The sequence below is a fragment of the Aquarana catesbeiana genome, linkage group LG05, assembly GCF_042186555.1.
Source record: "Aquarana catesbeiana isolate 2022-GZ linkage group LG05, ASM4218655v1, whole genome shotgun sequence".
Lineage (NCBI taxonomy): Eukaryota > Metazoa > Chordata > Amphibia > Anura > Ranidae > Aquarana > Aquarana catesbeiana.
The window spans coordinates 357288851-357301041 of record NC_133328.1 but is presented as its reverse complement, the minus strand read 5'-3'; the positions used below and the strand labels follow the sequence as shown (position 1 = coordinate 357301041).

At 41.1% G+C, this 12191-nt stretch overlaps 1 protein-coding gene across 2 annotated transcripts in view; it reads left to right on the top strand.

Annotated features, from left to right (window-relative positions):
- DROSHA (drosha ribonuclease III) overlaps positions 1-12191 on the top strand; it is a 651577-nt gene that overhangs the window by 118541 nt on the left and 520845 nt on the right. For both annotated transcript variants that reach the window (XM_073630893.1, XM_073630892.1), the window contains exon 5: positions 1839-1980. In XM_073630893.1, coding sequence (XP_073486994.1) covers positions 1839-1980 — 142 coding nt within the window. The remainder of the gene's footprint in view (positions 1-1838; positions 1981-12191) is intronic.

The following is a 12191-nucleotide window of genomic DNA, read 5'->3' as shown; positions in this document are numbered from 1 at the left end:
CCCCTGAATCAATACTTTGTAGATCCACCTTTTTCTGCAATTACAGCTCCAAGTCTTTTTTGGGGATTTCTCTACCAGCTTTGCACATCTAGAGAATGGCATTTTTGCCCATTCTTCTTTGCAAAATAGCTTAGGCTCTGTCAGATTGGATGGCAAGCGTCTGTAAACAGCAATTTTTAAGTCTTGACACAGATTCGCAATTGGATTTAGGTTTGGACTTTGACTGGGCCATTCTAATACAGTACATGAATATGCTTTGATGGTAAACTATTCCATTGTAGCTCTGACTGTATGTTTAGGATTGTTGTCCTGCTAAAAGGTGAACCTCCACCTCAGTCTCAAGTCTTTTGCAGACTAACAGGTTTTCATCTAAGTTTGCCCTGTATTTGGCTCCATCCATATTCCCATCAACTCTGACCAGCTTCTTTGTCCCTGCTGAAGAAAAGCATCCCCACAACATGATGATACCACCACCATGTTTCACGGTGGGGAGGGTGTGTTCAGGGTGACTTGCAGTGTTAGTTTTCCGCCACACATTGCATTTTGCTTTTAGGCCAAAACGTTTTGCTCTTATCTGACCAGAGCACCTTCTTCCGCATGTTTGCTGTGTCTCCCACATGGCTTCTCCCACACTGCCAATGAGACATCTTAAGGCTTTCTTTCAACAATAACTTTTTTCTTGCCACTCTTCCATAAAGGCCAGATTTGTGGAATGCACGACTAATATTTGTCCTGTGGACAGATTCTCCCACCTGAGCTGTTGATCTCTGCAGCTCCTCCAAAGTTGCCATGTGCCTCTTGGCTGCTTCTCTGATTAATGTTCTCCTTGTCCGGCCTGTCAGTTTAGGTGGACGGCCATATCTTGGTAGGTTTGCAGTTGTGCCATACTCTTTCTATTTTCCAATGATGGATTGAACGGTGCTCCGTGAGATGTTCAAAGCCTGGGATATTTATTTATAACCTAACCCTGTTTTAAACTTCTTCACAACTTTATCCCTGACCTGTCTGGTGTATTCCTTACCTTTATGATGCTGTTTGTTCACAAAGGTTCTCTAACAAAACCTCTGAGGGCTTCACAGAACAGCTGTATTTATACTGAGATTATATTACACACAGGTGGACTCTATTTACTAATTAGGTGACTTCTGAAGGCAATTGGTTCCACTAGATTTTAGTTAGGGGTATCAGAGTAAAGGGGGCTGAATACAAATGCATGCCACACTTTTCACATATTTATTTGTATACCATTTGGAAAACCATTTATCATTTTTTTTTCCTACTTAACAATTATGTGCCACTTTGTGTTGGTCTATCACACAAAACCCCAATAAAATACCTTTCCGTTCTTGGTTATAACATGACAAAGTGTGGAAAATTTTTTTCAAGGCACACTATAAGTCTTGGAAAGAATAACAGCTGCCATCATCTCTTTTTGGGTTCATATTCGCCGTAATTTCCCATACACTGGTTTCCAAATTGTAATAAAATATAGTTGGACCTTATTTTCAATGTAAATACATAAATGTATGTTGATTTTATAGATTTTTTTGTGTTCTATTCTGTTTAAATTAACCTGGAGTGAAATGAAAATTGTCTTGTAGATTTTTTTTATTTCTACACACATTTTACAATTATATCTGCTGTGTTAACAATAAAGGTTAAGGAGGAATGTTATTTAAATAATAGACATTTACATAAAAGGGATACCGTTTCCTGGCTTTAACTGTAACATGAGATGAAATGGCAGATCCTTTCATAGTTGCAATGTGACAGGCAGTAAGTAGTTCACGCATCCATACCCTGTCACTCAATCACATCCCTCTGATATCTCTTCAAAGGGTGACTCCACTGTGGTTGGAACAAGCAGGTTGCGGGATTTGTATGACAAGTTTGAAGAGGAACTTGGCAAGCGTCAGTCAAAAGCAAGAGCTGCCAGGCCGGCGTGGGAGCCGCCAAAGACCAAATTAGATGAAGATTTTGGTGAGAGGATTATGTTCTAGTTCTGCATTCTTATTATCTAAGTCTAGCTTTTTAATAGTAGTGTTGCTATTCTCTTCAAAAATGTATTTTATATATGGAACTATAAAATATAAAGGCTTGTCAGTCACAGACAAACCATTATGCCTACATTTATAGTTAACATTTTGTGTCCTCCTGAAGAGGTCAGTCCCAAAGAGGTTTATCTTTTGCTATTTATGTATACTATTGGTTGTTCTTCCACACTTTTATGAATGGTCTAAGTGGTCCATTTCTTTTTTTTTTTTCTTTTTTAGGGTTAGTGCGTAATTTCTTTTATGATTATACCTTCTTATTCAATGAAAAATAAAGGAACAAAGAAAAATTGTCCACAGAAACATAAAATACAGATCAACAGCCAAACAGATACAATGCCATGAAGAAACATTCACAATTTAGTCTCAATTTGTGATCACAAGCATGTCTGTGGAGTCAAAACCCCCAAAGGGTTGCAATAAGTCACAGCCATATGCAAAATGATAGACATAAACAAAAATAAAGTAAACACTAAATGGGGACTCAGGAAAGTACATCATATGCCTCGTTTCCACTGAGCGGATCGGTTCGGGTCGGTACAGTTTGAATGGCCTAGAATGATCCGGTCTATTCTAGTGAGCGTTTCCACTGCAAGTGGGACCACAAGGGGCCATACAGGGTTTAGAAAAAATGCCTCAGCATAGCATAGCACAGCAGAGGGTTTTCTGTCAGCCAATCAGTGGAATGTATTGTAGCTCCGCCCTAACCGAACCGTTCCATTTTCTATGGCCCCACATCTGAAGCAGGACCCTGAATGGAACGGTTCGGTTGTATGGGCCGCTTTCATAATGGAAAAACCCAAAATAGCGTACCGTACCGAACCGATCCGCTCAGTGGAAAAGAGGGAATACATCAAATGTAGGGCAGTTAGGGCTAGCTATAAACCGTACCAAGCCCAAACCTGTCCGATACTCTGACTAACTCTTAGCCCACGGAGTAAGATGCCAAGCCCAACCCTCCCTGTCTCCCGGCAGCCAACGGTTTCATGAGGAAAAATAAACACAACACAACACAACTACTCCCCACGATGGGGGTCAGTGAGGGAGAGGACAAAAAAAAGATGAGAAAAAGGGGAGGGAGAGAAGGGTTAATTAAACTCTTAAGTCCAACAGAACACTCTGTCGGAAAGACAGGGATCCCACCCCCCCTTGCTGGGAGCTAGGTAAGGGGGCACAAACCACATGTTCAGTTACTGAAAAGTCACCAGAGAGTTGCCTTCGATCCCCCTGGTACAGCTGTACAGACATGACAGGACTCCCTGATGTCCAACACAGCTGTCTCTCAGCAGTTAGGATATCAGAGATTTATATTCATCCAGAGATTTAAAATGCAGAAGTTTTTTTTTTTAAATCAAATAAAGAAACGAGATACAAAGTAGTCATACCATAGTGGTGCCATACATTCACAATTGTAATAATTAGAATGAGATTGTATCTAAGGACTTAAAATGTCATCATTTGAAGCATGCCAGTATTACATGACTTATGTAAGGTATATAGTATCCCCTCATAGCCTTGTTCATACTTCAGATATGTCATATATCAACATGCCTGTATAGTCAATTTGGAAGAAACATATGCATTTCAATAAAGGAACTGCTGATTCGTGCCATAGCAATAAGTGCATAAATCCATTCTGGTATAAATAAAGAATTACAAAATATTGGGAGAGAAGGAACTGGAACTAGAGCAGAAACGCAGTCGGACTTAACAAATAAAAATGTAAGGAAGAGAACAGTTGGAACTCCCGGGAGAAAAGCTATAAATCGCCCATTTCCATTACAGTATGTGGTTAATGAACCTATACAGTCATGTCATTTTTAGCACCTATGGGGTGTGTCAGCCAGTTCCCCCATTTTTATTAAATATTGCAAATAAATGGTCTGTTTCTAAAAAAATTATTTCCTTGTTATTTTGTATGACTGAGATATGTTTTCTAAGCCCAGCTATGTTTAGTGTTTTAAAGAAAATGTAAGTATTCTTGGCAGGAAATGTCATGTATTGCATGGTATATACTGTATTTGGCTAACTCTGTGTATAGGAAAGAGCTGCAATTTTGTGTTGGCGTATTATTGTTTTCAACTACTGTCATGTCTAAAGCTGTGTAGTATGTTTTAGGCCATTTTTATCAGTTGCTATGATACCTATGTACTGATTTAAACCAGGGATATGCAATTAGCGGACCTCCAGCTGTTGTAGAACTACAAGTCCCATGAGGCATAGCAAGACTCTGACAGCCACAAGCATGACACCCAGAGGCAGAGGCGTGATGGGACTTGTAGTTTTGTAACAGCTGGAGGTCCGCTAATTGCATATCCCTGATTTAAACGAAAACCATGGCATTTCTCTTGCATTCCCATATTACAGTGCCTGTGCACAGAGGCTGTAGCAGACTATTTATTGCTACTTCTTTATTGTCATAGTTCTCTTGCAATTCCCAGATAGGAACTGGGAAAAAATCTGGAAATCAGACATCTGACGGTTCACATATCCTGCTGCATTTTCAGCGCAGTTTTTAAAATGAGTCCGATGTGGTGGGTTTTAGGTGCAAATTTTTACTTGAAATTGCACCTGAACTGGACTGAAAAACACACAGGACTTTTTGTTTAAAAATGCACTGTGGCTGGCACACATATATGTGAGCTGGCTCCATTGAGAAGGCTGCCAGTTCACATGAATGTCATGTCATATGAATTGGATCCTGTTCAAAACGCTTCCAATTTACATATATGTGAACCCAGCCTAAAGCCAAATTTTACACAGACTTTCGGAATACAATAGCATTATCCTTCCTTTCTCAATTGGCTGGAACCATTATCTTTTTTTTTTTATTGACTTATGTTGTTTTTCAATTCAAGAGATATAGCATAAGGTTGATTAAAGCAAAGTCAGTGGCATTTAATAATTATCATGCACTTCATTTTTTGAATACAGGAAGGAAAGGTTAGAACCTCTCTCAGATATTTATTGCCTTCTGTTTTGCTGTAAATTAATTTCTATTCCAGAGACATGAAAGGAAGTGAGTAGAAATCCCCCCAAATTGAGGGGAAATCCCACCTGAGAAATATTTTTAAACATTGAATCCATATTATTGACCATAGTAAAGTAAGAAAATATACATAACACCACAATACATCCACATGAGGATAAGGATATTAGATCTGGAACTGAAACTTCTTTTCTTTGATTTGGATGTAGAATTTTGCTCAAATGTAAGAGAAAATTCTGTAAAACACAGGTGTTAATAGAAGTGGTGTCATTATTGGAAGATTTCCCCTTGTCTCCTGTTTTGATAACAACTGTAAGGTTCTAACCCGTACCTATTCTATACAAAAAATATTTTTATTGTGATCCCTCCCTATACACTCATTTTCCAGAGCGTTGGCATAAGGTTAAACTGACACTAAAATCTCCAATTATTTATTTATTTTGCTGTGATCTGTGAATGGCTGGCTACGTTTGTTCCCCATGGCCCCAGTGTGTGTAGGAACACAGCCACCCTCTCTTGCTTACTCTCAAGACGGACTATGGTATTTGAGCTGTGCACATGACTGCAAATAACATGCACAACTTGTTCCACAAAAACATAAATGATGGGGAAAAGGAGAGGCCAAAGAAGTGTAGCCAAAGCGTTTTCAGCTGAGAGCAGGCTAAATCTGACATCAGTCAGCTGGTCCCGGCTCTGAAAAGATCCCAGCGATATGGTCGGGATCCCCCCCAGAACCCTGGATTGCCACCCGGCTCAGCCTCTCAGTAAGTATAAATTTTTTTTTTTTTTTTAAGTCCATATTTCCCTTTTAAGGAGAAACTATTTCATAAAAAGTAGATTACAGGTCCACTAAGTAGTGGCCTTGTTTGGATTCTATTGGGAGAATAAGGATATTGTTTAGTGTCTCTTTAGGTAACTTAAAGGAGAAGTATAGCCAAAGCTCATTTGGCTGTACTTCTATGGATCACAGGAGTGCAATTCGGTATGCACTTCTGTGACCCATTTTCAGCAGAGAGTGGGCTGAAGTCCGCTTTCTGCTGACGTCACCAATATCAGTCCAGGCACCGCGTCATCGCGACAAAGTCTGGATCTGCCAGGTGCCTGGACTGACACCTGGCTCAGCCTCTCAGCGATCCGCTGAGAGCCTAAGCCGCCCGCTCCGCCCCCTCCACAGCGCAGCACTCCAGTGAGCGAGGAGGGGACAGAGCAGAGAGCAATGACTGACAGTCTGCAGCTCTCTGCTCACGGAGCTCTGAAAACCGAGCCATCAGTGATGTTTGATCTCTCAGTGTAGAGAGGCCGGGAGACAGATGCAGCATTGGATCGATGCTGCATCCACCTAGGTAAGTATGAAAAAAAGTATTTTACTTCTCTTTTAATTTAAGCAATGTGACTGTAATTTTTAATTCTTATTAGGCTTAACTGAAATCTGACCCTTTTTTAAAAACACAAGTATTTATATTCAGGAGTGTTAACTTTGTGAATGAATTGTGTACCAGCAATTAGAAGATAGAACCCTAAATGTGGACATACACTATCTCCATTCTTCAAAATAATGTTTTTAATGTCTATAGATACACTTTAAAGTTTTTCCTAATTTGGGCATGTCATGTTTTCACAGGTTTACCAGGTAGAAAAAGTCTGCCTTCAGGGGTGGCCACAGCTGTTTTAGGGACGTTTTTGGGATGTATTGCTGTGTCTGTACAGCTGCTGCATCTCCATAGACAAAGACTAGTAGCTAAAGCCTCATAAACACGGTGCTCAATCACTGAATATGGGTGTCAGAGCCCGTCTGAATGAGGTTTTGGAGCAGTATAGATCTCTATGGAAACAGTGGGTGTCAGTATAACATTTTTATTTAACCATCTTTTAGCATGTTTGGATTAGAGTAGCCACCACATAGTTGACCCCTGTTTTGGGTGACAGTTATAACGGGACATTTTGGAAAGGCGGGGGGGTTAAAAAAAAAAACAATAAAACTTTTGACAGAGTGTTAAATGCAAATTAACGAATTTAATGAACAAAAATGACCGTTTACATTTTTGTAACTAGGACCTAAATAGTTGCATATTACCGCCCTTTTAAAGAGTATTAGCCTACATAAATGATTTCAGTTTTATGTGTTCCAGATAAGATCATTTTACCTAATTATAGAGAAGTGGGAAGTGTATAATACCTGAAAAGTCCATGAAGAATAACACACCTTGAGATATCTTAACCTCAAGGTCCAGCAAATTATTCTTAAGTTGAATTAATGATTCATCAAAGGTGGCAGTTTCCTTGAGCCTTCTGAACTTGTACTGGTTTTGCTTCCATTAAAATTATTTCATTAAACCCCCTACCTCATGAAAGACTTTTTCACAGGGCAGTTGCCAATGTTATAAAATATCATTAACCTTGCTGGAAAGACAATTTCAGTGATTTAGATCGCCATTAAGAAGTGTTATGAAGTTATTTCAATGTCAGTTTTTATAATAAAAAATGAAACTTGGGTAGAATATATAGATAAAATAAGCACATTTTCTTAAAGTTGATATCTCCAGTAAAATATACAGTATAGTTGACTTTTCTTTGAATTTAGGCTACCTTATATCCATATTTTGCAGCTCTCATTTGTTTTTGAAAATGAAGAAATAAAAGAAAAAATGTGTTTTTTTTTTTTTTTTTACTTTTTTCAATTTTTAAAACTTTGTAACAAAAAGACCTGAAAAATACTCAACATGCCTCTCAGCAAATAGCTTGGGGTGTCTTCTTTCCAAAATGCGGTCATTTGTGGGGGGGGGTTGTGTTATCTGGGCACTTCATGGCCCCCGAAACTGTGATAGGTAGTGAGGAAGTGAAATCACCATTTTACGCCCTTAGAAAGCCTGAAAGCGGTGCTTGGTTTTCGGGGTCCTGTACATGGTTAGGCCCCCAAAAAGTCTCACACATGTGGTATCCCCGTACTCAGGAGAAGCAGCAGAATGTATTTTGGGGTGTAATTTTACATATGCCCATGAACAATATATCATTTAGTGACGACTTTGTGCAAAAAAAAAAAAAAAAAAATTGTAATTTTCCTGCAACTTGTGGCAAAATATAAAATATTATAGAATATATATTATATATTATAAAAGACTCAGCATTGCTATCAGCAAATAGCTTGGGATGTCTACTTTCCAAAAAGGGGTCATGGGGGGGGGGGGGTTGAACTGTCCTGGCATTTTATGCACAACATTTAGAAGCTTATGTCACACATCACCCACTCTTCTAACCACTTGAAGACGAAGCCCTTTCTGACACTTTTTGTTAACATGAAAAAAAATTTTTTTAGAAAGAAAATTACCTTGAACCCCCAAACATTATATATATTTTTTTAAAGCAAAAGCCCTACAGATTAAAATGGTGGGTGTTGCATTTTTTTTCACACAGTATTTGCGCAGCAATTTTTCAAATGCAATTTTTTTGAAAAAAACACTTTTTTTAATTTTAAAGCACTAAAACACACTATATTGCCCAAATGGTTGATGAAATAAAAAAAGATGATCTTATGCCAAGGACATGGATACCAAACACGACATGCTTTAAAATTGCGCACAAACGTGCAGCGGCGACAAACTTTTACATTTTTAAAAGCCTTTACAGGTTACCAATTTAGATTTACAGAGGAGGTCTACTGCTAAAATTACTGCCCTCGATCTGACCTTTGCGGTGATACCTCACATGCATGGTGCAATTGCTGTTTACATATGACACCAGACCGACGCTTGCATTCACCTTTTGCACGTGAGCACGGGCTTTTTTTTTTTGCGTTCTCTTTTTTTTTTTTTTTTTTTGATTTTTTGATTTTATTTTTAAACTGTTCCTTTCATTTTTTTTTTTTTTTTTATCATTTGTATTGTTATCTCATGGAATGTAAATATCCCCTATGATAGCAATAGTTGGTGACAGGTACTCTTTTTAGAAAAAAAATGGGGTCTATTAGACCCTAGATCTCTCCTCTGCCCTCAAAGCATCTGACCACACCAAGATCGGTGTGATAAAATGGTTTCCCAATTTCCCAATGGTGCTGTTTTTATCCGGCGAAACCTAAGTCATGAAATGCTTGTAGCTTCCGGTTTCTTAGGCCATAGAGGTGATTGGAGCCGTTCTGGTCTCTGATCAACTCTCTGGCCAGCTGGCGGGACCACCGGCTGCATTCTCGGGTTCCCTGTTTAGACAGGAAAGCCCGAGAAAACCATGGAAGACGGTGTGAGGGGGGGACGTTCCCTCCCACTGCTTGTAAAAGCAGTCTAGAGGCTAATTAGCCACTAGGATTGTTTTTACCTGAAAGCCAACCACTGGCTGAAAAGAATGATACCAAGATGCTACCTAAACCTGCAGGCATCATTCTGGTATAACCATTCAAAGTCCAGCAACATACCAGTACGTCGCTGGTCCTTGTTGGGCATATATTGTAATGTTCCTTTTTTCATGCAGCCAATGGGCTGAACGAAAAAAAGAGATTGATCGGTGGGTATGCCTACCATTAGAATACCGCCCTTCATCCACCCACTTCTAATGATGGGCATACATGCACCATTTTTTTTTAACTGTGGTGGTGAAATCACCTCCTACAGCGCTGGAGCCGCTGATTTACGTATCGTGGGAGCAAACGGTGTTGCTGTCACGATGAATAAATCTGTCTTGCTGCTGAATTGGCTTAGCTGCTAAGCAAATGATGGTTAACAATAAAACAAAGTAATATAACAGTAAGACATACCATACCTGCAAAACAAATACAATAAAACATAGTAAAAATAAAACATTTTTTAACGCAATCTGTGCCTAAAAAAAAATGCCGAAGCGTGGGGACAATCAGTCCCAAATGTTAGGATCAAATCCCTCCTCCACCTCTGCCCCCATACTTCGGCATATATGCTCTTTTTTAACTGTGATGAAATCATCTCCGACAGCGCTGAAGTCACGGCTTTACGTATCGTGGGAGCAAACGCTGTTGCTGTCAGAATAAATAAGCCCGTGCTGCAGCTGAATGACGTACCTGCTAAGCAAATGATGGTTAACAATAAAACAAACTAACAGTACAGTGTAACAGTAAGACATACCATACATGCAAAACAAATTCAGTAAAACATAGTAAAAATAAAACATTACAGTTCTAAAATACAGTAACAATAGAGAGAGAACAATAGTGAGCAGACAGTAAAGAGCGAACATAAGAGAGAGAACAATAGAGAGAGAGAAGAAAAATAAAACCACAACTATTTTTGGCTTTTTTATTTTATATTTTTTTGTGTTTGTGTGTGTGTGTGTGTGTGTGTGTTTTTTTTTCACTTTTATAAAAACTGTAAAATGTGAACATTCCAGATTAGGATCTCCCAAAATGTGATGGCCATCTCATCTTTTGAGACCCTGTGCTAGTGTGCCCTAGGACTGTGTAGTGCTGTACCCTATGCTAATACTACATTAGTGTGTGGTAGCCTTTGAAACAGTCACCGATGCAGAGACCAGGTTGGTTAGGACAGGAGGGACAATAAAAACGGGTGTCACGCCTAATTCTGCATTTTCTGCAGACACAACATCTTCTTTGGGGTGTTCTTTGGGTAGGGGACCAGGGAGGACATACGGAGAATGCCTCTCATGCAGCCGGCTCACTGCATTTGTGTTGGGAAGGTGGGCCATAGCACCGTCTGGAAACAGAAGGGCTGTGACGATCTCTTCCTGGAATTTTAGGAAGGATCCAGTTCATCCTGAAGCTTTGTATAGCACAAAATCGTTCAGCAGAGCCAATTGAAATAAGTATACAGGCACTTTTTTGTACCAGCGTCTGGCCTTACGGGCAATTAGGTATGGTGCCAACAACTGGTCGTTCAGGTCCACCCCTCCCATGTTAAGTTTTTTTTTCGTGGAGACAGAGGGGTTTCTCCACAACACCAATCACCGCTGGAATTTGGACCGTCGTATCTGCGTGAAGGGAGGACAGAACGAAAACATTCCGTGAATCCCTCCACTTCACTGCTAACACATTATTACACTTCAAGCAGGCTCTCTCTCCCGTCTAAGTCGGCGCATGCTGTGACTGTGACGTCACAAGGGGGCGGGGTCACCGCCTATATAAATGGCTCCGCAGCTCGGACACACTATTCCAGCAGGAGAGAGCGTCGTGTTAACATCAGAAGAAGAGAAGAGGGGACAAGACAGCGCAGCAGACCGGGTCCCCCGCTAGCAATAGAGCTGGAAGAAGATAGTGGGGGAGTCCGGCAGAAGATACGGGAGAAGAACCGGACAGCGGCAGCAGACTGGGCTCCCGCTAGCAAGAGAGCTGGAAGAAGATAGCGGAGGGGCCCGGGAGAAGAGGCAGAACACCGGGAGAAGAAGTCGGAAGAAGACCCCCGAAGTCGGAAGAGACCCCCCCCCGGAGCTGCCTAATGAATTTCTTTTAAAACCTGTGTGGTGTGTTTTTTTTTATTAACACTTTATTTTCCTAGGTGAATGGGTAGGGGTACCATGCTCATTCACATAGGGTGGGGGGCCGGGATCTGGGGGCCTCCTTATTAAAGGGGGCTCCTGGATTCTGATAAGCCCCCCGCCTGCAGACCCCGACAACCAACGGCCAGGGTTGTCGGGAAGAGGCCCTTGTCCTCATCAACATGGGGGCAAGGTGCTTTGGGGTGGGGGTGCCCGCAGGGCGCCCCCTCCCCCAAGGCACCAACCCCCCCATGTTGAGGGCATGCGGCCTGGTACGGTTCAGGGGGGAGCGCTCGCTCGTCCCCACCCCCTTTCCTGACCGGCCGGGCTGCGTGCTCGGATAAGGGTCTGGTATGGATTTTGGGGGGACCCCCACGCTGATTTTTCGGCGTAGGGGGTTCCCCTTACAATCCATACCAGACCTAAGGGCCTGGTATGCCCCTGGGGAGGAACCCACACCGTTTTTTTCATCTAAAATTTAGCGCGGCGTTCCCCCTCAGGATTCATACCAGACAGCCATCAGCACTGCCTGTCACTCATCGCGAGAGGAAAAAAAGTTTTCCTTTCCTGATGAGTGAGCCAGCACGACATGCACAGTACCCTGTCGCCGAGAACCAGCGCGATGGGATCGCGCTGGAAACACAATCTCGCGGTCAGGTACTGTATAGAGATCTTCCTTGAAAAACAACAAATAAAAATCAAGT